Source organism: Zalophus californianus, chromosome 10 (genome assembly GCF_009762305.2).
Source record: "Zalophus californianus isolate mZalCal1 chromosome 10, mZalCal1.pri.v2, whole genome shotgun sequence".
In the NCBI taxonomy this organism is placed as follows: Eukaryota; Metazoa; Chordata; class Mammalia; order Carnivora; family Otariidae; genus Zalophus; species Zalophus californianus.
The window spans coordinates 21,482,439-21,509,670 of record NC_045604.1 but is presented as its reverse complement, the minus strand read 5'-3'; the positions used below and the strand labels follow the sequence as shown (position 1 = coordinate 21,509,670).

General features: G+C 33.8%; 1 protein-coding gene across 2 annotated transcripts in view; it reads right to left on the bottom strand.

Annotated features, from left to right (window-relative positions):
* Positions 1–27,232, bottom strand: part of CDC73 (cell division cycle 73) — a 116,876-nt gene that overhangs the window by 81,448 nt on the left and 8,196 nt on the right. For both annotated transcript variants that reach the window (XM_027609994.2, XM_027609993.2), the window contains exons 4-10: positions 25,054–25,116; positions 24,918–24,970; positions 21,515–21,603; positions 12,494–12,710; positions 9,749–9,847; positions 6,990–7,068; positions 5,020–5,084 (exon numbers count right to left, since the gene is read on the bottom strand). In XM_027609994.2, the coding sequence (XP_027465795.1) occupies positions 5,020–5,084; positions 6,990–7,068; positions 9,749–9,847; positions 12,494–12,710; positions 21,515–21,603; positions 24,918–24,970; positions 25,054–25,116 (665 nt within the window). The remainder of the gene's footprint in view (positions 1–5,019; positions 5,085–6,989; positions 7,069–9,748; positions 9,848–12,493; positions 12,711–21,514; positions 21,604–24,917; positions 24,971–25,053; positions 25,117–27,232) is intronic.

Here is a 27,232-nt window from a genome sequence, read left to right as displayed (position 1 = left end):
ATTAAATGTATCTGTGAAGCTATAGTTGCCTACATTTACGCCTAAGTCAAAGTAAGATTATATATAAAATTATAAATTCATAATAAAAGTAACCATCATTTATTTGTTGAGTCTTCCCTGTGCTAAGCATTTTATATAGTCTTTTAGTCCTCAACAAGACTATGATATGTTCTATTATCTTTATTACAAAATAAAAACAAGACCACTCAATGAAAGGTTAAATAATCTCACCTTCATTAGTGGCATAATGAGTGGAAGAGTTGGGATTCAAAGCCAGAACTGACTTCGAACCCTTAAATACGTAGTGCTTTCAACCGATTACCTTCTCTTTAACAATATAACACTGCCTTTAGATCAAGAACTTCAAACTGAAAGGCCAGTAGGGTCTAAGAAGGTAGTACCATTGACCCTTGAACAACATGGGTTTGAACTGCAAAATGCACTTATATGTGGATTTTTTTTTATAGTACAGTATCAAAAATGTATTTCTTTTATTTCTAAACGTTTTCTTTTCTCTAGCTTACTTTATTATTATAATACATCTAACATACAAAATATGTGTTAATAGACTGTATGTTATCTGCAAGGCTTCCAGTCAAGAGTAGGCTATTAGTAGTTAAGTTTGGGCAAGTCAAAAGTTATATGCAGATTTTCAACTGCCTGCAGGGTATAGGGGGTGTCAGTACCCCTAACCTCAGTGTTGTTTAAAGGTCAACTGTATAAATAAGTGAATAAATAAATAGATCAAGGACAACAGAGCAGTGAGGCCTATGGGCAACCTACAGAAAACATCCCATCTAAAGGCAGTCATTGTTTGGATCAGTGTGACTCTTACTAGACTATAGACCTAGTACCCAGTCATGCCAGATAGCTTTTCAAAAGAAGCTGAAATTCCAGATTGTTTTTGTGACATACTTTTATTTTTAAATCTTAGTGCATAAAATAAAATTTAAATGACAGTGGATGCTTAATAAAACATTTGGGACCACATTTAGATGGGCACAATGAATGATCCCAGAAGTATGCTAAGAGAGGCATATGATGTCAGTGCACTAGCATTTATAAACAGACAGGCTGCATCTAACTCTGGGAAGGGAAGAAAATTTCCCATAGGCACCCTTAAAATCTACACAATAACCATTACAATAAGCACTCAAAAATATGTGCTGAAGGAAAAGGAAAGGAGAGTGTTTATTACTAAAGTCTTAATCAACTGTCTCTTCTGCTAACTTAGATTCTAGACACAATTCTAGAGCATTATTGCTACTAGAGCACTCCCATAACACCCCAAGCAAAGATGAACAAGTTAATTAACAACCAAATGAGAATGAAGGAAACTTTATAAAACAGAGGAGCTGGAAAGTTACTAATAAATGTGTTCCTGCTTAAGAATATAACTTTATATAGGGGGCGCCTGGGTGGCTCAGTTGGTTAAGCGACTGCTTTCGGCTCAGGTCCATGATCCTGGAGTCCCAGGATTGAGTCCCGCATCAGGCTCCCTGCTCGGCAGGGAGTCTGCTTCTCCCTCTGACCCTCTTCCCTCTCATGCTCTCTATCTCTCATTCTCTCTCTCTCTCAAATAAATAAAATCTTTAGAAAAAACAAGTACAGTTTCTTTTAAAAAAAAAAAAGAATATAACTTTATATAAATAGACTGAGATTCTGGATTTTACTAAACAGTGAAAGTTGACAGTGATTACACCTCTAATGTAGATACTGAATATCCATCCAACTGTACTTACTGTTAGGAAAATGGCTCCCCAAAAAAAGGCTTATTATTAAAAACTACAATTCTGTTGGAGTCAACTCAAAGAACAGTCTTAAAGGAAAGCTTTTGATCTGCACAATTTCAGAGTGTAAAATATTTCCTCAAAAATGAAGACAGCAAGGTAACTGAGAGTCAATGATATTCAGTAAGAACTAAGAAAAGAATAAACAGGGGCTAGATTATGTGATATGTGACCTTCCTACCTGAACATTAATAAGCTAGATCGGGAGGCTAAAATGAAGTAGTTCTCAATTCAATTATCAAATCCTCACAAATAACAAGAGTGAACTGTGATCTATCTTTTTATTCCTTCTCCAGTGGAACCACAGGTAAGCTCTTTGCCAACAAAGAAAAGTCTTCATCATCTCCTCTTCTTTTCTATATAATGAAAAGCACTGTCAAGTGGCACTTTATTCGTCTAAGATGGCTCCTTTCACAAAAGGGATCCATGCAAATACATTCTGGTGTTCCCTAAACGGTTTCTAGTCTCAACCCATAACTACTAAGACAGTTTCACTTAAACTAATTCTACACAATTCTAGTTCTTTCCAGTGTTCTCAAAAGGAGGGAGAAAAGGGGCAAACAAGCCTGGGAAAAAGCGCATACTCTTGTCTTCCAATTTAGATATTCATATATTAAAAATGATGAAATTCCTATACCACAAAATCTGTTTAATCTAGTGTTTCTTAAACATTATACAACCCAACTAACACATTTTGGGGAAAGTCTATCAACTCGGAAAAGCCCTTTAGCAACTCCAACATCCATGTCTTATGCCATTGTATTTCTTGGCCTAAGTCAAAAGGTAACCAGACTTAACAATACAAACTCGTAACTTTAAAGACACCCGGGATTCTATTCATATACTAAATTTCTATAAATTATCTTCATAAACAAATATTACCTAATACCCTACCAGAGCTTTTTTTATAAATTCCAATAACTTAAGAATCTTATGAAATACTGTCAAAACACATACTCCTTTCTCTCTAAAAAATGGAGACAAAAAATCAATTACATAAAAATTTTCTAGCCATCTGCACAACTTGATTAACTTAATCTTATATCTAACCAGAGTCCTGTTTATAAGACTAAGACTCCGGTGTCTTGAACTTAAAAGATATATAGACCAATCCTAATACAGATTGGTACTAATTTTAGTAACTATGTAGATCAACTAAACATGTCAAAACCCTGAAAAACAGTGGCACCTAAAATGAGCTCATATGTAAACTAGAAAGGAAGTCACATCTGGGCAACAAAGCTTTTAACATTCATTTAACTGCTTTTGTGTGTCTGGGTGGATATCACAAGAGAAATCTTCACTGGTGAATAAGACAAAGTTGGTGAAACTCACAAGCTCTTCCAAAAGAAAAGAGACAAGGAAAAAACATTACACTGGAAGCATAAGCTTGAGATTCAAGTAAAAAAAACAATTATCAGAGCAACTTCAAAGCTTTCAAGTTCAAACCTCTGCATGTATTCTCTAACAACTGCTAAAACGAATCAGGTCACAAACAGTACAGAGATTCAAACGGGGTATTAAAATATAGAAAGTACCAACAATTTGAGCATTCCCACACAATGTCTTTATGTGATTATTTCTGTAAAAACATACACCATAAATTTGTTTAAATTTGTCTCTCTTGTAAGTATATTTAGAAGCAAAGTCTAATGAGGAATCAGAGTCCTATCACTCTGTTTAATTAAGAAGCCGTCCTTGGATTTTAAAAAAACTGTTCCGTAAAAAGCATCACTATAAAAACTATCACTAATTTTACTATTTGCACAGAAGCTCAGTAATGAAACCAATTTCATGGCATTTCAGATGAGACAAAAGTTAAAACAATAACCACAACCACAAAAAACTCCCTCTGATGGTTACCTAAGGATAACAACTATAGTTCCATGATAATTCACTTAGGGAATGGCCAGTGGGCAAGTTCTATTCCCAAGAAAATGTCAATAAATGAATCTTTTAAAAATTTAATCCTACAGTCATTAGCTACATTTGGAAGTCAGGAAGAACTAGGAAGATCTCATAAGATGAGCGTTATCTAATCTTTTACCACCTTCCCCTCATTCACTACGCTGTGGATACCGGCCTTCACACTATTACTCTACTGGGCCTCAATCTTGACCCTTGAATGTCTTCCATAGAATGCTTTTCTGTAAGGTCTGTGCTCAATAGTCATCTGCTGAGAGGCCTCTCTGATGACTCTCTCCACAGAAGCCTTGTCTATCTTATTTATAGCTAGAGTCCCAGCAACTAGAACAGGGTCTGACACAAGTGCTCAATAAGCACTTGTTAAATGAATTAATGAGCTCATATACAATTTCAATCATACAAAAACAAATCTGATGACAACTTAAAAACAAGTGTATTAGCAAAATATCTAATACTCAATTCCAATTTGAAGTCGAGGAAAAAAAAAAGGTCAACTTTTAGTATCAGATTCTCCACATTTATTTGCTATCTGCTCTGGAAAAGCATGACAAGATATATCTTAATTCTGAAAAATCACAGCAAATATATATGATGATTCCATGTCATATTGAGTCCTCAAAGATCTGATGATTCATAAACAAAGACAAAGTAAGTTTGGTATTAGCTTTAAAATATATAGGTACTCTAATACAGACACATAGTATTTTAAAGTACAATAATAATCTGTAATATACTCAAAATAAGGTTAACAGAATTCCTGCTCTACATTACCAAGTCCTATCACTGACTAAATAAAAATTAAGTGTTAAATATGGCCTAATTAGAACATCCAGAAATTTATATGAAAGAAAGTCTGCCAAAAGTGAGCCAAATGCTTATAACTGTGGACATCCAAGTACTTGGTTCTGGCAAGTATGCACTTTGTAAATATTACATCAACCATTACAATCTGTTTTTTTTAAAGAGCATAAGGCATTACATTTTAAAGAACATAAGATAGTATGGAAAATAATTCTCCCAAATTGGACCTTGTAACTCTCACTGGCATTATACTCTAACCAGGTAGCATCCATCCTACTTGCAAGTTAATCAAAACAGCTCTTATTTAAACACTCAACTCAGTTAAACCAAAAAAAGGATATCCACAAATCAAATAAATCAATGTACAGATCTATCGGCACAATTAGTCATTAAAGATAAACGTTTGAAATAGAAAATAATGGAGAACAAAGATTTTCTTCAACATCTGCTACACACATTAAATGCCTGGAACAAAAGAACCTCTGCAGCCAAAGTGACTTACCGTTACAGATTTCAGCGTCATACCATGGTAGGTGCCCATAGTGTCGATTTTGAAGCCTTCCGTTTCTATAAAGAAAGGGGGTTTGCTATTAGATTTTATGTATTTCATGATCAATAACAAACCTAAAGTAATAATCTGTGTTATAATCTGGCAGTTAATAGTATAACAAAGCAGCAAATGTACTATACATAGAGAATTAAATTACATACCTATGAAAATAAAAACTTTAAAAGGGATACTAGTCCCAAAAATACATTCAATACATGCCAGAGAGACCTTTTTATAGAAGTTGCTTAAGACTAATTTCTACAATTGTGTTCAAAAGTTTTGATATTTTGGGAATATCAAAAATTAGATTGAATAAAATACTTTATAACCTCCAAATTATTTACTTCTAATACTCAATTACATTAGCACGAAAAGCTTCCAGTTATCATGAGAAGGCTTTAAATTATAAAAAGTTGTGTTTCAAAATTACAATCATAGGCATATGTTACATAATTTGTAGAAAAGCAAGGCTATAGTGATAAAGGTTCCAGGACAGAGTCTCAATACGCCTTTCTGTAAAGGCATATTACATTAATACAAATACATTAAATATTTTACACATTGCAAGCTATATGTCTCTATCACAACTACTCATTCTGCAGGTACAGTGAAAAAGCAAGATAAACGAAATATATAAACAAATGGGCATGGCCTGATTTGGCCCACAGAGGATCGGATTTGGTCCGTGAGCTGTAATCTGCCAAACCCTACCTTACATAATTCATTCCACAAGAAAAACACTGCAATGAATAAAAGAATGAAGCACTGTATTTCTACAGCATGTATTCACAGTACATGCCTTTAACCAGTATATGAAGTCAGCACACAAAATTCACTATACAGAAACAATATATCTTTTAATTAAACTGAAGTGGAGATTTCAGATTATGCAGAAAAAAAAAATCATAAAAGTTAAACTTTCAAGTGCTTCTGCCTCATCTTTTTCCACAAATCAAGATAAATGAAGATTCCAAGAGAAATTACAATGACATTAGTGCACTTCACTAACCACCACAGTAACATGGAAATGGTTCACTACTGCATTAGCCAGTATACCATGTAAGCTACCCCCAAATAAGCCCTCACGGAGTTACTAAAATCTATGCTTCCCAAGTTCTCAATGTATACCTTTATAATTTCAGAAACATGATTTGATATAGAAACTCTCCAGTCTGAACTTTTGAGAAGCAGAATATTAATAACAGGAAATACTTATAGATAGCTTATTATATTCCAGTCACTATTCTAGACACATTATTAACTAGTTTCATCCCCACAATGAAACTAAAAATAGATACTACTACTATAATTAGTATTGCAATGAAACACAAGAGGAAATTAAAACAGAATGCAGTTAATTTATCAAAATTCACGCAAAAAGTAACTGTGATACAGGAAATCTGGATCCAGAATCCATGCCGTTAACCAGGGGTTGGCAATTTTATTTTATTTTTTTTTTTTTTTTTTTTGAGAGAGAAAGAGAGTGCAACCCATCATTGGGGGATGAGAGGGGAGGGGGAGAGACAGAATCCCAAGCAGGGTCCACACCCATTGCAGAGCCCAACGCGGGGCTCAATCTCACGATCATGCCCTGAGCTGAAATCAAGAGTCAGACACTTAACTGACTGAGCCACCCAGGAGCCCCAGGGCTTGGCAAATTTATTTTGGAAAAGACCAGATAGTATTTTAAGGCTCTGCAGGCCACACAATCTCTGTCACAACTCAACACTACTGTCACAGCACCAAGGAACCACAGATAATACATAAATGAATGCCACTGTGTTCTAGCAAAAGTTTATTTATAACATGTGTTGGGCCAGACTTGGCCTGCAGATGTTTGCCAACACCTGCTCATAAACATCACACACATCTCACATTCAGCACCACCACAGCAAGGGGAATATAAAAATTAAGTAACTTGCCTTCTTTTCCTTTGAATCTTTCCTGGTCATATCTGTTGTAGGCAGCTGGGATAGGCTGTTTGGTACGCAATGTGGGATCCTGCAGAAAAATAAATGAGTTACATATTAACATTTTAAATTGTTACCTAAAACTCAGAATAAAAATCACAGTAAGTGTATTATTTTCTAAACTTTTTTTCTTACAATAGCCAATAAGACAAAAGTGGGGAGTCATGTGATGCTTATTTTCAAGATATTGTTTACTGGTAGAAAATTACCATTGCTATCAGGGACAAGGCAAAGGACTCCAAATAAACTTGTATCAAGGCAAAATGCAAAACTCTTACAAACTGGAGAAATAAAATAGGTGTGCTTAATAACTTCATTTTAGGTACTTAAATTTCTTCACGAAATAATAAACCTGCCAATTATGAATTGTTTTTAACAAAAAACCTTAATTTAAAGCTTACTGAACTGACATTTTAGAGCATTTAACAGAATTATTCTCCAAATTGTTATTAATACTTAGATGACAACTATGAAATAAACCCATTATAAATGCACAAGAAGCTAATAAAGGTGTTACTTGTTAAGACACTTAGAATAAGCTGTCTATCTAATGTTGTAAACTTCATTCACAAATACTTTATCTAAAATTCAGTTTGGGGCGCCTGGGTGGCTCAGTTGGTTAAGCATCTGCCTTCGGCTCAGATCATGATCCCAGGGTCCTGGGATCGAGCCCCACGTTGGGCTCCCTGATTCTCCCTCTCCCACTCCCCCCTGGCTTGTGCTCTCTCTGTCAAATAAATAAAATCTTAAAAAAATTCTTAAAAAAGTAAAATTCAGTCTATAATAATCTAAAAAAGCATATTTAAAGAACATTCCCAAAACTGCTTGGGAAATTCATGGTATTCAGAAAAACTAAAGTACTCTACATTTTGTTACAACAGGATGCTACCCTACATCTTAATCCAGACAAAAGATAGAAAGATAGTTAATTTAAGACACTCAATAGGTATACACTATAGCTAAAGGCCAAAAATAAGATTTTTATGTATCTTAAGGATTACAGAAATACAGGAAAAACTCAATCACAAGGATAATGGTTTAAATGTTTTAAGATCTGACATGTTTCCTACCAATTGCTATTCAATTCAATCAATTCATAATTATAAGCACCCTGTGTTTTACCATCACAACATTTGTCTCACTACTTTTTTTTACTCATCTCTATGTCCTACTAGACTTTAAGCTCAAAGAGGGCAGGTATCTCTTGTATTTTTGTCAGCACACTGCCTGACAAGAGTAGGCACTTAAGTATTTGCTGGAAAGTCAACTCAAAGTATTAACCTAAATACCAATAAAAGTCTACTACCTCTTAAGAATTAAATACCAATGATTTTATGAACAAGCAAAACTACTAGATCTTGCAAAGACTGTGTTGGTGCACTTTCAAATTTTAATATACTTTAAAAAAACCCTATATAACATAAAAACAATTTTACCTACATTTATTTCCTTTGTTGATTTATATGAAACTAGCTGGAAGGATTTTCAACATAACTGGAGGACATGTTTGAGTTTAAATTTAAATATAGGCTATATGCCATACATGAAATTTACTTTGGAGGGGTCCTAAATGGCAACTCAATGAGTGAGGCAGTCAACTCTCCAAATGGCTAAAACTAAGGTACCATGAAAGAACCAAATGATCTGGGATCAGGAGAAACACAACATATCCACCAGGAAGTCACAGATACCAATGACTTCAGAAAAAGCCCCAAAACAGACTGTAATAGGGATTTTTATCTCTAACAATGGTAAGGATTCTCCCAAGCAACAATGAATAGGTCTGTTACTTACTTTACACAACTTCTCAGAGGGCTTTTCCTAATTTACCCCTTTCAGATTCTAACCCAAGTGTGTCTCTAAGAATTATTGCTTAAGTAACTTTATTTTTCTGTTTTGGTTGCTTGGGGTTTTTTAAATTGTTACTGTTGTTGTTGGTTTATTTTTTGATCCCCTTTACCTGTTTCTCACACTCCTCACCCACCCTCCACCTCTAGCAACTACCGTATCTATATCTGTCTATATCTCTGTATAAAGCTTGTTTTGTTTTTAGAGTCCATATATAAGAGAGATCGCAGGTATTTGTCTTTCTCTAACTTATCTCACTTAGCATAATGCCCTCAAGGTCCATCCGTGTAGTCAAAAAGTCAAAATTACATTATATTTTATGGCTGAATAATATTCAATTGTGTGTATATAACACAATTTCTTTATCTGTTCATCCATCAATGGGACACTTGTTTCCATATCGTGGCTATTGTAAATAATGCTGTAATGAACATGAAGATGCATATATCTTTTCAAGTTAGTGTTTTCATCTTCTTCAAATAAATACCCAGAAGTAGAATTGCTGGTTCATACAGCAGTTCTATTTTTTAATTTTTTTGAGGAACTTCCATGATGTTTTCCCTAGTGGCTACACCAATTTACATTCCCATCAAGAGTGCACAAGGGTTCCTTTTGCTCCACATCTTTGAAAACACTTACTTCCTGTCTTTTTGATAACAGCCAGTCTAACTTGTGTGAGGTGAGATCTCACCGTGTAAGTGTTAACGGTGGGGAAGATTTTCACATATTTCAAGAATACTGAAGCAGCAAAAAGTTTGAAAGCTACTGATTTAAAAACTTTAAGATGAGATGTTTTCAAAATTACAATACTGAAAAGAGTCATTTTCATTAAAATTAATATATAAGCAGTAACACATTCTTACCACAGGTGCTGCATTTGGGGCTGGTCGCTGTTCAGGTGCACGCCCTTCTTCTCTAGCTTTTACAGACTGAAGAATTGCAAAAATATTTTTGGAAAAATTCTAAAATATAAATGGATCTTAATTAGCCCACTTAAAATTAAGTATTCAAGGCAGTAAGTTTGTTTAATAAACAATTTCAGACTGTTTTTTTCCTATTAGTTCTTCCCTACTACATCACTGAGGTGTTCTTTACTATACACACACAAAAAATCGAAGTACTAAAAATTGATCCCCAAACCAAATTATTATAAACATACTGTTATTCATTTATTTTTATTTTACTTAAACTGTTTAATTGGCTATAAATATATTCATATTCTGCATCTATTCAAATATGTAGCTAGGAAACAAGTTACTGAATAAAAATGAGATTTGTTGTCACAAGAGGCTTCCCCATTCTTAAAGAAATCAATTACTATACTTCTAAGTATAATATATATAACACACATATATACATATATATTATATATATATATAATAAACTCCAGTGCTAATCTCAGATTGCTGTAATTTATATGAGATGTGGAAAATTTTAAAATACTGTTTGTTAGGAGTTACTGTACACTTTTAAAAGATTTTTAAATTGGGAAGTATTTTTAAAAACTTGATTCATGCCAAGATGCCAGGAGTTAACAAACCACTGCTTCTGCACAGCAGTACAAAAGTCAACACAGTAACAAATGCAAACAAAGTCTTAATCCTACTATGAAAATCACTGAAAATATATGAAAATAAAATTTCATACTTTAAAAATAATATAGAGCAAGAGACACTAAATCTAGAAGAATCCATGTTATCAGCGATTTTTGTGTGGAAGAATTAAAGGTGATTATTATCTTCCTTTTAATGATCTCTTTTAATCAACTTTTCAACAAGGAACAACTTATTTAAGTTTAAAAGTATATCCTTAATGGCATTATAAAATCAGGTTGCTTTATGTGGGTTGCCTGCAATAATAATATAACTGTAAAGAAACATACTTATTTTTCTCATGAACCTTTTATTCTAGAAATTTAGAAGGTAAGAAGGCCCTAATCCCTGGTAATAATGAAGATCTATCTAAAATCATAGGTTCTATTAGAACTGAGTACCTAAAAGGTTTTTTATTTAGTGTTCAGAAAATGAAAACCATATACAGAAAAACTATCACTCAAAACAGTTGTTTCTGCTTTTTTAAAAATGTTAATGATCACAGAAGTAAACCTAGCTACCAAACAATTCTTAAACTGTAATTTATTTCTTAAATTACCCTGTGATGGCAACAACACTAACTTAAATGAAAGCACTAAGTTTTGAAATAATGGTAAAACCCTGCCACCTAGAGCTCAAAAAAAACTGTTCATCTCAGTTTTTTGAAAATTTAATGTTTGGTCCAAAAGTAAGATGGAGCATAGCACGTATCTTTTATATGTGCTATATAATTAATATTATAATATAATTATCAAATTATAATATAATATAATTTGAAATATATTTCAAATTTTTTGGCTATCATAATGAACATTGGTAGAACATTAGCAGTTGCAATATTCAACTATCAGCCATATTATGCAGTGAAAATGAGTATCAACAGATCACTGTAAATACAGAAACTGAAGTTTATTTATATTCTCAGATTTCTCTATAATTCTAAGCTCTGGGGAATGATTCCTATTCTTGTCCTCAAGTACTTTGTAAAATATGACAAAGTACAAAAGGATGAAAATTCTTTCCTTCATGTACTCTTTTCAAGTAACCCGATTCCTACTAATATGGCACAATAAATTTAAGACCAGAATCCAGAATCTGCAAATAAAACCAGTCTGCCTTGACCAAAGTTAAAGTTCACTTTCATTGGTAACCTCACATTCTTCTACACACTCTCTTACCATAACATATTAACAACTGCACATCAGTGGAGAATTAACACTTAAGAGAAAATTGGGAGGTGAGGGAAAGACAGATGAAAATATATAAATGAAACAGAACCAAAGCAATCTTTTTGGAGATGCATTAAGATACTTAAACATCCACTATCTTTCAAATTTTTATCTTTCAAAATTTAAAGTACACAACTCCTTTAACCAGAAATTTGCTTCTAGGAATTATATTTTTGTTGTATACACATAAATGCACAAAAGTACATGTACGATGATGTTTTTTAATGCATTACTTGTAATTGTGAATAGAGAGAGAAGGAGACAGAAAGGGAGGAAATGAGGAGAAGGGAGAGAAAAAAATTCCACAATCCTATAGCTACAAAAACAAATAAACCACCTAACACCATTAACAAAGAATAAATACTGCTACATCCACACAACAGGATATAATGTATAAAATACACAAATGAATGCTGATTTTCTTAAGTGTCTACTTTGTGGGGAAAAAAATTAATAACGATATTAATGACCACACAGCTAGCCATCACCATCCCCTCCTCATTAAGTTAAAGCAAAAAATCTGATCAACAAGAAAACTGGGCTATTCGCTGGATTTACAAATGAGGTGCAAATCAAGGGGCTTGCACTGTGATTCAGACATTTACATCAGCTTCTTCGGTGACCAACCACTAAACGGTAAATACGGCCACTTAGACATCTACATTATTACTGATCTTTCAGAGATAAAACTTGAAAATTGATCCTAATAGCAAATTTTAGCCAATTCTATAACCAATCACAGATTAGATACACATACTCACTATAATGAATGAGTGAAATACTTTACCTTTCCTGTGCTCTGTAAGATAGTTGTTCGTGTCCTCCACACTCTCTCTCTGCTGACAATATCTCGTGTCACATCTACCTCAGCATCCACAAAACTTCTCTGTTTGAGGGCAGTTATGTCATCATCTAAGTCAGTCTTGATAGTAGATCTTTTCTTAGCCATAATTTTGGCTTTGATTGCAGCAATTTTTTCCACTGACATAGCTTCAGACAAAGACCTGAAAGCAATTTCCTTTTTTTAAATTTTCATTGCAAAGATCTCTTGAGCACATCATAAATATATTTTGTTACATTTATAGGTTTTGGTAAAAAAAAATAACCTTAAAAGTGGCAATAATTAAGATTTTCTTCTTATCTAAAACTTACATACTTGGTATTTAATAATCATGTAAGATCAAGAGTCCATGTAGCATTATTACTCTATGAGCAAATCAGTAACTTCTTGGAAGGGTCAATGCAACAAAAATCCCTGCACTTGTGTTTATCTCCGCCCCCAACCCCGCGAAAGGAAGAACCCATTAATATAGCTGCTTTCTTTAACATTTTCTCAGACTTTTATTTGCCAATGCCTCTCTAGCCACACAAATTGTACATACAAACACACAAAAACACACCCCACCGGGGGGGGGGGGTTGTGTGTGAAAAATTCATTCTGTAAAGAATTCAAAGCTTAGCTTTTCCTTGAAATTTATTTCAAGGTTTCAAACCTTCATAATGTATATAACATACCCATTTTATAGGTGACGAAGGCTTTTATATGCCATATCAACATATATCCCTTTTACTATCTGAAAGATTAAACCATATTTTTCAGTTTTTTCTTTTCTTTACCTGATTTTCAAGTAACAGGCAAAATAGCAAACAGGAGCTATACTTTGAGAACTATAAAAAAAAGACTTAACACAAAGTTTAGTGTCGTTTTTCACAAAATGAGAAAGAGTTAAAAAGGGTTTGGGTAGGGGCGCCTTTGGTTCAGGTCATGGTCCTGGAATTGAGCCCCACTTTTCTGGCTCCCTGCTCAGCAGGGAGTCTGCTTTTCCCTCTCCCTCTCTCCCTGCTCATGCTCTCTCTAAAAAATAAACAAAATATTTCAAAAAAAAAATTAAAAGGGTTTGGGTACCTTAACAGTTGACAAAATTATTACTCTAATCACAAGGTGACAATCTTGAAATACGTTTAAACAACATCTGGAAAAAGGACAGGAATTCCTGCAGGTTTAAATATGGTAGTATTATATAGTATACTAGTTTATTTATATAAGGTATGAAGATACTTTATAGCAGATGCTCAGTATGCATCTAGTATTCGATTCATTTTATATAATGCTGTGCAATTTTTCCTTAAGATCTAAAGCAAACCAGCATAACTTAAATCAGACTCAAATACTTTTCTAAATCATAATCAAATGTGAATTGGACTTTCAATCATTGGAGTTTTACTTCCAGCTAAAATGAAGTAGCAAGGACTGGATTATCCCTCCTGCTTCCAAACAACCAGTGAAAATACATAGAACAGTAGCTTACTAAATACCAGGTATCAAGCAATGAGAGACAATGATCTCTGACAAATGAAAACCAGATAGAAAGCCCTATGAATGCTGCAGTTTGAGACCACGTTGTAAGTTTTCAAAATGGCATAGGGAGGAAATCCAGGCAAAACTGAGTGGATTACCTGATTTGAGAAATGGTGCTAGAGTCCAGCAAAACCAAGGTGGCTGGAATTCATAGGCCTAAGTACCTGAGAAGAAAGAGCTGCAATGAAGATGCCCATCAAGTATTCCAGGAGAATACTGATTAGCCCAGGACTATGAGAAAACAAAAGTCAGGTATAGAAATCATCCAACACAATTAGAGGAGATAATACCCAGAGCACACAGAGGGTGAAGAACAGTTCCTGTTCCCACCAGCCAAACTGAAAACCTCACATCCATTGGGCATTAGGTAGAGTATTCAGAATGGTTTTGTGTAGGCAATGGTGGGGAATAATTATCCTAACTGAACACTGCCCAAATAACAAATCTTAAATCAAGACATAAAAGGAACAAACTGTTTCCAAGTGATTTAACTATATCCCAAAAGAAAATTTAGAAAAATACAAAAATACCTAGCACTCAATATGGTAAAATGCAAAATGTCTAGTATCCAAAGATCACAAGGCATGTAAAGAAGCAGGAAAATACAAGCCAGGATGAGGAGAAATCTAAATCAAAACCAATTATAAATTGACACAGATGCAGGATTAGCAAAGACATTAAAGTAAGTATTTTTATAACTCTATTCTATATATTCAACAAATTAAATGAGACATGGACTATATATTTAACCAACTTGCAGAGATAAAAAAAAAATATAATGTTGGAGACTACAAATACATCACAACTATAATTATGGAAGAAAAGATTAGTGAATGACACAACTATAGAAACTATCAAGTGAATAGAAAAAAAAGAACCCAAATATTTTAAGAAACAAGGCCAAAAATTTTCTAAATTCAATAAAAATTATGAACACAAAAATTCCCTCCAAAAGCTCAATGGACCTCAAGCACAAGAACCATGAAAAAAAGGCCAAGTTATGTGATAATTAAACAGCTCAAAACCTGTAATAGAGAAAACTTTTAAAGTACCCAGAGGGGAAAAAAAGGACACATTTCATTAAAAAATTTAAAAATTTAAGAAAATAAAGGATGACAGCAGACTTCTCATCAGCAACAATGCAATCAAGAAGGCAGTGGTGTAACATTTAAAGTACAGATGGTCCTGACTTAACAATGGTTTGACTTACAATTTTTCAACTTTACAATGGTATGAAAGTGATATGCATTCCGTAAAAACCATACTTCAAACTATGATCTTTTCTCAGGTTAGTGGTATGTGGTACGATGCTCCCTCATGATGCCAGGCAGTGGAAGAAAGCCACAGCTTTCAGTCACCCATGCAATCACCAGGATAAATAATTGATACATTTAAAATCATTCTGTACTCATACAACCATTCTATTTTACACTTTCAGTAAAGCATTCAATAAATTACATGAGCTATTCAACACTTTACTATAAAATAGGCTTTGTGTTAGCCCAACTGTAGGCTAATGAAAGTGTTCTAAGCATATTTAAAGTAGCCTAAGCTAAGTTATGATGTTTGGTATATTAAATGCATTTTCGGCTTATAATATTTTCAACTTAGGATGGGTTTATCAGGATGTAATTCATCTTAAGTCAAGGAAGACCTGTACTTAAAAGGATGTAACTTAAAAGGCACCTGGGTGGCTCAGTTGGTTAAGCATCTGCCTTCAGCTCAAAACATGAACACAAGGTCCTGGGATTGAGCCCTGAGTTGTGCTCCTTGCTCAGCAGGGACTCTGCTTCTCCAGCTCTCTCTGCCCTTCTTCCTGCTCTCTCTGCCCTTTCCCCTGATCGTGCTTGCTTCCTCTCTCTTTCTCTCAAATAAATAAAATCTAAAAAAAAAGGAATCCAGTAAAAATTCCTTAAAAAAAAAAAAGCAAAATAAAGGCTTTTCAGCAATACAAAAGTTGAAAGAATTAATCACCAGCAGGTCTGCTCAAAAAGAAATGAAGAAACGTTAAAAGAAATCTTTCAGGAAGAACGAAAAAAATTGGTAAATAGATCTGAACAAAGAAATGAACAATGGAAATGGGTATCTGTAAATACATGAGTTTTTCTTATTATTTAAAGCTCTTTAAAAGGTAACACTTTAAAAAAGAACAATGCATACTGATGCTTACAACACATGCATAAGCATACCATTTTAAGGTTCCCATACAATACATGAAGTAGTGAATATAACACTTGCAGGGAGACTGTGATGCTATAAACCATGCATAGTAAAAGCCCTAAATCAAACACTAATAACAAAACACTTATAAGTAATAAGCCAACAACAGTAAGAAAAAAGAGAATTACAACCAATATTCGTTTATTCCAAATAAGAAGTCCCAAAACAGGACAAAGAGAAATAAAAAATAAGCAAAATGGACTAAAACTAACCATATCAATAATCACATTAAGTATAAAAGATCTACACACACAAGAAAAGTACTTAAACTATAAAGACATGTAAGTTAAAAGTAAAAGGATTCCAGTTTTCAGATGAAAAGAGTTTTGGACATGGCTGCACAATATGAAAGTGCTTAGGACAATGAACTACACACTTTAAAATATTACAATGATAAATTTTATGTTATGTGTTTTTTACCATAATGTTTCTTAAAAAGTAAAATGTAAAAAGATACACTATGCTAATATAAGCCAAAAGAAAGCTGGAGGAGTGTCTAGGTGAATATGAGAAAAAGTAAATTTTTTTAATAAGGAATATTGCCAGAGATAAAGGTCACCCCATAATGATAAAAAGATTCATTCATCAAGACAACCCTAAACATTTACACCTAATAACAGGCCTTCAAAGTAGACAGAGAACAAAATCTGATAGAAATGCAAAGAAAATCAGACAAATCCACAGCCAGAGATTTCAATAATTCCATCTCAATAATTAATAATACAACACAAAAAACAAGTGAGGATATAGAAGACTCTACTGACACTATCAACCATACTGACCATAGTAAGACACTCCAAAATAACAGCAGAATACAAATTCAAGTGCCTATAGAACAGACCTTATTTGGGGCCAAAAACTGAGTTTTAATACTTATCAAAGGATTCAAAATCATATAAAATATAACCACACTTTGGAATAGATTGGAAATCAATAACAAAGATCTCCAGAAAATCCCAAGTATTTGGAAACTAAATAACTCCCTTGCAAACAATCCATGAGTAAAAGAAGTCAAAAGGGAAGTTAAGACAGTAATTTTGAACTGAATGAAAATGAAAACACAACATACCAATATGAGATGCCATTAAAGCAGTACTTAGAGTGGAAGCTGAGGTTATTGATTTCCCTCTAAGAAACCATAAAAAAATACAGCATATTAAATCCAGAGTAAGCAGAAGTAAATCATAAAGATGAGAGCAGAAATTGAAGAATCAATAAAGAAGAAAAAAAAAACAAAACTAAAGAGGAAAATCCCAATCTGGTTCTTTGAGAAGATCAATAAAATTGGTCAATTTTGGCCAGGCAATAAGGAAACTAACAGAAAACACCAATTGCTAATATCAAAAAATGAAAGAGGGGACATTGCTACAGATTCTAGACAACTTAAAAGAACATTATGAACATTACGCAAATAAATTTGACAATGCAGATGAAATGGACAAATTCTTTCAAAGAAACACTCAAAGAAGAGAGAACCAGAATAGACCTATTAACTACTAAACAAGCTGAATATGCAGTTGAAAACTTTACCTGAAATATATGAAAATAAATAAAACTATAGTACAGACGGCTTCATCAATAGATTTTCCCAAATGCAGGAGGAAATACCAATTCTAACACAAACTTTTCCAGAAAATTGAAGAAAAGGAAATACTTTCCAACTCATTCTGAGACCAGAATTATCTTGATAGGAAACAAGACAAAGACGTTATAAGCAAACTACAGACCTCAAAAACATTGGTACAAAATTCTATATAAATTTTTAAAAATCTAATTTAATAAATAAAAAGAATAATACATCATGATTGTGGTAGGCAGCCATTAAAACAATATCCACCTCTCGGCATTCACACCCATGTGTAATCCACTTCCTGTAGGGGTAGAGGCTGAACCTTGTTTCTAACAAATAGAATGCTGTACAAGTGACAGGGCAGGGTGTCACTCTGAAGACTTGGCTATAAAAAAAATAACCTCTATCTTGCTTGACAGCTCTCTTGCACTCTTGCTTGCTCACTCTAATGAAGCAAGCTGTAATACTGTGAAATATTCTAAGAACCAAGAACCAAAGAACCAAGAGTCCTCTAGATAAAACCTGAGGAACTGAAGTATTAGTCTAACAACCTGTCAGGAACTAAATTCTGCCAGCAACCACATGAGTGAGCTCTAGAAGCAGATCCTTCTCCTATCAAGCCTAAACATGAGAACACAGTCCCGGTCAACAGCTTAACTGCAACACTGTGAGAGGCCCTAAAGCAGAGAAGCTACCTAAATCACCCCAAGACTCCTGACCCACAGAAACCATGAGAAAATAAATATATGTAGTTTAAGCCAATACGTTCAGATTAATTTGTTATGCATAGCAAGATAATAAAATAATGAAGCAGAATTTATCCATGAAGTGCAAACATCAAAAAATTAATTTAGTTCCCCATATTAATGAAAAACTGTATGATTTCAGTAGAATCAGAAAAAAACATGTGACAATAGCCAACATTCCTTTCTGATAAACTCTCAGCAAACAAAAGGTATTTCCTCAACCTGTTGAAGGGTATCTAACAAAAAAATCTAAGCTAACATGCTTAATGGTGAAAGAGTGCTTCCCCTAAGATGAGGAACAAAACAAGAATGTCTAATCTCACTGCTTCAACACTGAATTAGTGAGGATCAGTAAGTCTAGCCAGTGCAGTAAGGCAAGAAATAAAAGGTATCCAGTTTAGAAAGAAAAAAGGGGGGGGGGGGAAGAAAAGATATATTTTATGTGTCAACAACATAATTATCTATGTGAAAAGCTAATGATAGCTACAAAAAAAATTACAAGAACTTATCAGTGCGTTTAACTTCATTGCAGGATACAAGATCCATACCCAAAAATCAACTGTATCTCTATACTAGCAATAAGTCAAAAATTGAAATATTTTTTAAAATATCACTTATAATAGGACCGAAAAGTATGAAATATGACAAAAAGATGTATAAGGCCTATATACTGAAAATTAAGAAATGTTAAATTACAGAAGCTCTAAATATCTTTCCAGTTATAGAAAGGGAAATAAATACATCTTGTTCATAAGTCAGAAGACTCAATATTTTTAAGATGTCAATTCTCCCCAAACTGGTCTACAGATTCAATGCAATCCCAATCAAAATCCCAGTAAGCTTTTTTTGTAGGAAATGACATGTTAATTCCAAAACTCATATGAAAATGCAAAGAACCTAAAACAGCAAAAACACTCTTGAAACAGAAGAACAAAGTTGGAAAGCTAACACTATCTGATTTCAAAACTTATAGTCATTAAAACAGTTTGGTACAAGCAAAGAGACCAATAGATCAACAGCACAGAATGGGTCCAAAAACAGACCTACACATGAACAACTGATTTTTTATACAAGCGCAAAGAAAATTCATTGAAAACCAATAGTGCTAAATAACTGGGTTACCCACATGCACAAAACTGAACTTCAATATCTAGATCATAAAAAAAAAAATGAATTTTGATCCATGCTGTATGACCCACACACAAAAAATTAACTGAAACCAGATCACAGACTGAGATGTAAAACCTAAAACTAAAAAATTTCTACAAAAGAATATGAGACAATCTTTGTTGGCTTTGCTCAGGCAAAGATTTCTTAGATATAACACCAAAACAATTCACAGAACAGGTTGACAAGTGAGATGTCATAAAAATTAAACTGCTCTTCAAAAGGTAGTTAGGAGAACATAAAGGCAAGTCACAGACTGGAAGAAATATCTGCAAAGCCTACGTCTGAAAAGGACTTCTATCCAGGACATACAACAAACTTTCAAAACTCAGTAATAAGAAAACAATCCAATAAGAAAAAATGGACAAAAATCTGAACACACTTCACCAAACATGATATAAGATAGCAAATAAGGACACAAAAAGATGCTCATAATATCATTAATCATGTGGTAAGTGCAAGATAAACCATCTTCTACCTTTTAGCATGGCTAAAATTGAAAAGCCTGATCACAGTAAGTGTTGGCAAGGCCTGTGAAGAACCTAGGACTCATATATTGATGGTAGAAATGTGAAATGATACAATCACTGTAAACAGTTTGATGATTTCTTCAAACTGTAGATCTATAACAGTACACAATTAAATCACTCCTCTCCTAGGTATTTACTCAGTGGGAATGAAAACATATGTCCATAAAAAACTTGTACACAAATGACCACAGCTTTAGCTGCAATAGCCAAAAAACAGCAACAAGTGTAACGTCGATAAACAGTTGCCTAGGAAAACAAATTGTGTTACGTCCGTACAATGGAACAGAATGAACCTACTCAGCAATAAAAAAAGAATGAACTACTGATACATCCAACAATATGGATGAATCTCAAAATAATTATGCTAAGTAAAAGAGGTCAGACCCCCCCCAAAAAAGTATGTATCAAATAATTCCATTTATACTTAACTCTAGAAAAAGCTAATTTATAGTAACAGCAGATAATTGGTTGCCTAGAGAGGGAAGGATGTGGGGATAGGTAGAAGTGTGGAATCATAAAGGTACACAAGAAATTTATGGGGGTGATATTATATTCATTATCGTGATGATGATGACGGTTTCACAGATGTATACATATGTGAAAGCTTATCAACTTAAATATGTGCAGCTTATTGTTATGTCAGTCATCCTGAATAAAGCTTTTAAAAATAGGCATTGAATTTTTAAGTTTGGATAGAACTTCCAAAGCATTATATTGTGCCAAGGAAAAATTATGAAGTGATTCCAATTATAGTAAAAATCAGAGATCAACAAAATATTACAAGCCAAATCCAGCCATGCCAATTCTTTTATGAATGAAGCAATCATAGACTGCTTTCCCTACCACAAGCATTAGTTACGAAAAAAAACCCCATGTGACCTTCAAAGCTGAAAGTATTTAATTATGTGTCACTACACAAAAAAAGTTTGCTGACCTCTGCTATAAATCAACAAGAGATCACAAAATAAATGAGTGGCTTGGTTATGGAGTAATTTTAAAAAAGGGAAGATCAATTTGGTAATAGAACCAAGAAGGCTTTCCGGAAAGCATAATTAACTTTCAATCTCCCCTACCATAAAACATGCCCACACATCTTCTTTTGAACTTAGGGCACAGAAGCACATAATAAATTCAAGAGATAAAGGTAAATGTAGGTAACATATTAATATCTCCTTTTCCATATACAATTAACACTTTCTACTAAAGAAAATCTTACCTAATCTGTTCAGTCTGTACAATCCCTTCTTTGTGACCCTCCAAACGAGCAGCCAATCTCTCTTTATCAAGGCGCACACACTCTTCATCCTGAAAATAATCACTGGTTAGTGAATATTGCACATTTTTATTTAACTTGTAGAGCAACAACAAAAAAAACATGTAACTTTTCCTTACGTAAGTTCCTGCCTATAACATGCCAAGCATTGCTGGCCTTAAGTCAGCTTGATTTTAAGATTACTTCTAGTTACACAAAGACAACAATAATAAATACATGTTGGATCACATAAGAGTAGAACTGATTAAAAGCTTACCAAAGAACTTCGGCAACTTTTTTCTATGATTAAACGTTCTTCCCATAATGTATCATATCTATTTTTATTCATACAGTTATTATACCACTAATAAATTCCTTCTCTTCAGGAAAATTTATCACTAAATTTTATGAAAAGCCTTCACCACAGTCAAAAATTTCATTTTGGAGATAGTTTTTTGCACCTGTTGCCCCAGGTCCTGAATCCATCAGGATTTCTGATGACCAGAAGTGAAACTTGAATGTTTTCAAAGCATGTTCCTTAGAACATTAGGCATTTCCTACAAAGTGCCTCATGGGCCACTGTTCTGAGTTCAACCCTGGTAGTTCAGCTTTTCTCTAACCCGCACGTTAGAATTTCAAATAAAATTCAGTCTGAAAAGTGTTTGGTTAAAAACAAAACTTGATCTAGTTCAATGCCCACATTCAACAAATGAGAAAACTAAGGAACAGGGTTAGTGTCTATGGCTAACAAAATATGATATTGTATAAAAAGCAGTATATTCAATGTGCTCCATCCAATTCATGCTCTAATATTAACCTATCATTTATTTATTTTTTTTCAAAGATTTTATTTATTTATTTGACAGAGAGAGAGAGAGCGAGAGAGAGAGGGAGAGAGCACAAGCAGGGGGAGCGGCAGGCAGAGGGAGACGCAGGCTTCCTGCATGAGCAGGGAGCCCGATGTGGGGCTCGATCCCAGGACCCTGGGATCATGACCTGAGCTGAAGGCAGTGGTTTAACCAACTGAGCCACCCAGGCGTGCTTAACCTATCATTTAAAAAAACATTTTAACCTATCATTTAAAAAAACATTTTGCTGACATGAAGGCAAAGATAGTATTGAAGCAAACTGCATTAAATTTTAGCCATTTGTAATGAAGGTATAACACAAATTACTCAAGTTCCTTAGGAAACTACTGATTTTAAAGACAACTGCAGCCTAGATTTTAATCAGATTAGATCAGAATCTCTGCCCTCAAGGTTTCTCTCCTAGCACAGTGCCTTGCAGGTTCCCAATATATATACACTGAACTGAAAACTGTTTATGTAACATAGCTGTTTATGTAAAGCATTTTAACTCTATAAATACTCTGCAAAGCATTTTATATTTCTTGCTGATGTTTCAAGTTAATGGTATCCTAGCAAATTAGCATTTTTGTCATGTTTGATTTATTTCAAATCATCAAACTGTAAATTCAGATTTTTCCAAATAAGTAGTGTGTCTAAATTCACTCATTGGGGCGCCTGGGTGGCTCAGTTGGTTAAGCGACTGCCTTCAGCTCAGGTCATGATCCTGGAGTCCCAGGATCGAGTCCCACATCGGGCTCCCTGCTCAGCAGGAAGTCTGCTTCTCCCTCTGACCCTTTCCCCTCTCATGCTCTCTCTCTACCTCATTCTCTCTCTCAAATAAATAAAATAAATAAATAAATAAATAAATAAATAAATAAATTCACTCATTTTGTTCACATTGGGTCACAACCTTCTTTCATACAGATAGAGCTGGTGAAAACTTCCGTTTTACTGCTACAAAATTTGTAGTCAGTATATACAGTAGAATGGCTAGAAGCCAGATAGTCTGGGTTCCAATCCTGGTTCTGTGAACATCAACAAGTAACTTACTCTCTCTGAGGGGTTTGTTTGCTCATCCATGACATGCAGAGTACCGCCAACTTCAGGGGGTTGTGGTTGAGGATTACATGAGTTAATATACATAAAGTATACAAAAGTAACCCAGAACAGAGGAGAAACAATGAGGTAATTATCATTATGATCATTAACTAAAAAACATCAAGTCCATGTCTCAGAGTATGCTTAATTAAAATTGTTTTATAATTAATTAAAATAAAATTGTACTGTTTTAGCATCAAATTCTGTCAATGGTTATATAGAACATACTTACCGATACCCTGTCCCTTTAACATCTACCATTTAACCTTAACTACATATGCTTTGCTGTTTCTGTAGCACGCAAAAGGTACAACTATTTGATTTTTATACAAGTGTGAAAGGAAAAGATTTATGGTTTCCAGTAACACTAACATTAGTGATGACTACAAGTGTTATTTCTATATTATTAATTGATACATGGACCAGTTCAGTCATTTCTTAGATGTTAAGTTGTACCTATAGTACATAATCTTCCACTGTCTTTATATGTAATTGATCTGGGGCTTGTTAAAAATTTTGAATAAATAGCTAATTTCTAAGGCCTAACTTTCTTATGCAGTACTCTAGCTGTTGAACGATTTTTCTTTCTAAAGGTAACTGCATTTCTTATACAGCTTCTATTTCATGTGAACTATCCTTATTTACCAATATTAGTATTCCATTTGCTGGCTATAAAACACTACAAAAAACATGCAACCTAATACACCAGTATTTTTTTAAGGATTTATTTTAGAAAGAAGGGCACATGCAAGGAGGGGGAGGAGCAGAGGGAGAAAATCGCAAGCAGACTCCAGCTGAGTGCACGACCCTGAGATCATGACCTGAGTTGAAACCAAGAGGAGGATGTTCCAACTGACTGAGCCATCCAGGTATCCCCTAATATACACCAGTATTTTAAGAAATAACTGTAATAAGCACTTCATGTTCACAGTTCTTAAGAGTGAAGCAAATTCTCACACCATCTTATTCCAGGGGTAGGCAAACTACAACTGAAGGGCAGGCTCACCATCTGTGTTATAAAATTTTATTGGACTACAGCCTTGTCAGTTTTACTTATGTATTGCCTCTTCCTGCTTCCGCACTGTAACAGCAGGGTGGAATAGTTGGACAGACACTAAACGGCCCAAAAAGCCTAAAATATTTACTATATGATCACTTACAGAAGAAGTTTTCCAACTCCTGACCTAGCCCAACACTTTCATTAATAAGGATATAAAAGAAAAGAAAGTGATTTGTCCAACACACAGCTTATGTAAGAGATCTCAAACTATAGCTCAAGCTACTATTAATCAAACATTCATTATACTACAACAATTTTTCCAGAAAAAACCTCCTAGGACAACTATGAAAAAGAATTCTTATTCATATACAAACCCAATTTTGTAATACTACAATTCACATTTAAAATAAAGTCCCATTACCTCAATGCGTGGTTTCTTTGCTTCTGCTAAAACTTCATCTGCAGCTCGTTTCACTTTTAAGAAAAGAAAAGTAAGTAAGTACATAGTTCTGGAGTAAGTTTTTGAAAGTTCAATATAAATATGTGACAAAATGTACCTTGGGTAGATCGCTGAAGACCTATTTCTAGAGGGGCACTTCTGTCTATGCTTGCTGATGTTGCTGAAGGGTTAAAAAGATTTACGTGAGAAGACCAATATTTGAACACACACACTTGACATTATTACAAGTGAAATGCTCAATATTTGTTATTTCTTACTTTATATACAGTGATTTCCCCAGGAAAAAAAGTTTTAAAGCAGTTTTATAAAAACATTATAGAAGATTAATCTGTATTTAAAAGTCTGTAAAAGGACAAATATCTTTAATAATTTAGCTTACAAATTATTTTGAGAATCTGACTGAAATCAACTGGTCACTTCAAAGAACATATACTCTGATGTTAATTACCACACATGCACATAAAATGTATCTGAACATAAATACATAAAGATATGTATAAAGGAAAAGGCTTTAAGTTAGCATTCACCTTAAAAAATGCAATTTTTAGTTATTCACAGTTGGTAAAAAATATGTTTTAAATTAAATCATTTAATTTTTGAATGGTTCAAAATAATGAAACTAACAAAAGGATGTACCAGTCCCCATCCACCTGGTTCTCACCACCCTACATAACTATTTGACAGTCTCATGTATCTTTCTAGTTTCTTTCTGTAGTTACAAGAAATACAAAGTTATGCTTTTATTTTTCCCCTTTTTTAACAAAAAAGGTAGCATACTATACACACTGTCCTGAACCTTTCTTTTTTGACCTAACACTAGAGCTCCAACATATCAGTATGTGGAGCATTCTTTAACTTTCTTTTTAAATCTACAAAGTATTTAATGTATGGGTTAACTGCAATTTATTTAACTAGTTCCCTATCTATCCACGGGCAGTTCAATTCTAACAGGTTTTTGCCACTACAAACAATGACACATTGTTCATTCATTTTCAAATATACCTCTAGAATAAAGTCCCAGATGTAGGATTTCTGGGTTGATTTTGTAATAATAGATACTGCCAAATGTCTTTAGCGGGAGTTGTATCAATTGACACTACAACTAAAAATATATTAGGGTATCGGTTTCCTCAGAGACTCAAAAGTGTATTATTAAACTGATAAATTTTTGTCAATGAGGTAAAAAAAAAAAATGCTATCTCTGTACAGTTTCAATTTATAATTCTGAGTGAAATAAACATTTTTCGTATGATTTCATCACCTTTTCTTTGAATTTTATGACTAAAATCTATTGGGTTGTTGGTCTTTTATGCATGTATTTCTAGGACCACTTCATATTATCAGTAAGACTGATCCTTTCACTGTGATGAGTTGAAGTATTTTTTCCCAACTTGTCAGGTCTTTTTTTTAATAATACAGAACTTTTTAATTTTTACCAACCTATTACTTGAATAATCCTATCTTTCCCCCACTGATTTGACCTATCTTTTTAGTTGTGTCAAATTCACATAATTTAATATTTAACAGATAAAAAACTGTTCTATCAGTTTATTCACATTTTTTAAATTACTAGGGCTTTATAATAAGTTCTGAACTCTAGAATAGTATTTTCTCATTGCTCTTCTCCAAACTTTTATGACACTTACTTTTACCAAATGGATTTTGGAATCATCATGTCTATTCCACCCTTCCCTCAAGAAAAACTGTAGAGATTTTTATTGGGATTATGTTAAATATATAATCTATGTTATGAACTGACATCTTTAGGCTGTTATGTCTTCTTGTCTAAGAACACGGAATGTCTTAAGATTTCCTCAACTTGTTCATTAAACCATTAATTCAACAATTTGTTTTAAAAATAGCAAAGGAGGGGCGCCTGGGTGGCTCAGTCGGTTAAGCGTCTGCCTTCAACTTGGGTCATGATCCCAGAGTCCTGGGATAGAGCCCCACATCAGGCTCCCTGCAGGGAGCCTGCTTCTCCTTCTTCCTCTGCCATCCCATCTCCCCCCACTTGTGCTCTCTGGCTCTCTCAGTCAAATAAATAAAAATAAAAATAAATCTTTAAAAAAATAAAATAAAATTGGTCATATACAAAATCAAGTCATATACTTGATGACTAAATTTTTTTGTCCTATAGAAACTACAGATAATGACATGGATGAGTAAAGGGGAACTTTTTTCTGGATTCTGAAGAGAAAAACCATTTATTTGCCCTAAAGTACTCTCCCCCACTAACCAGCCTATTTATCAAGCTTACCTGAGACACTTTTTAAAAA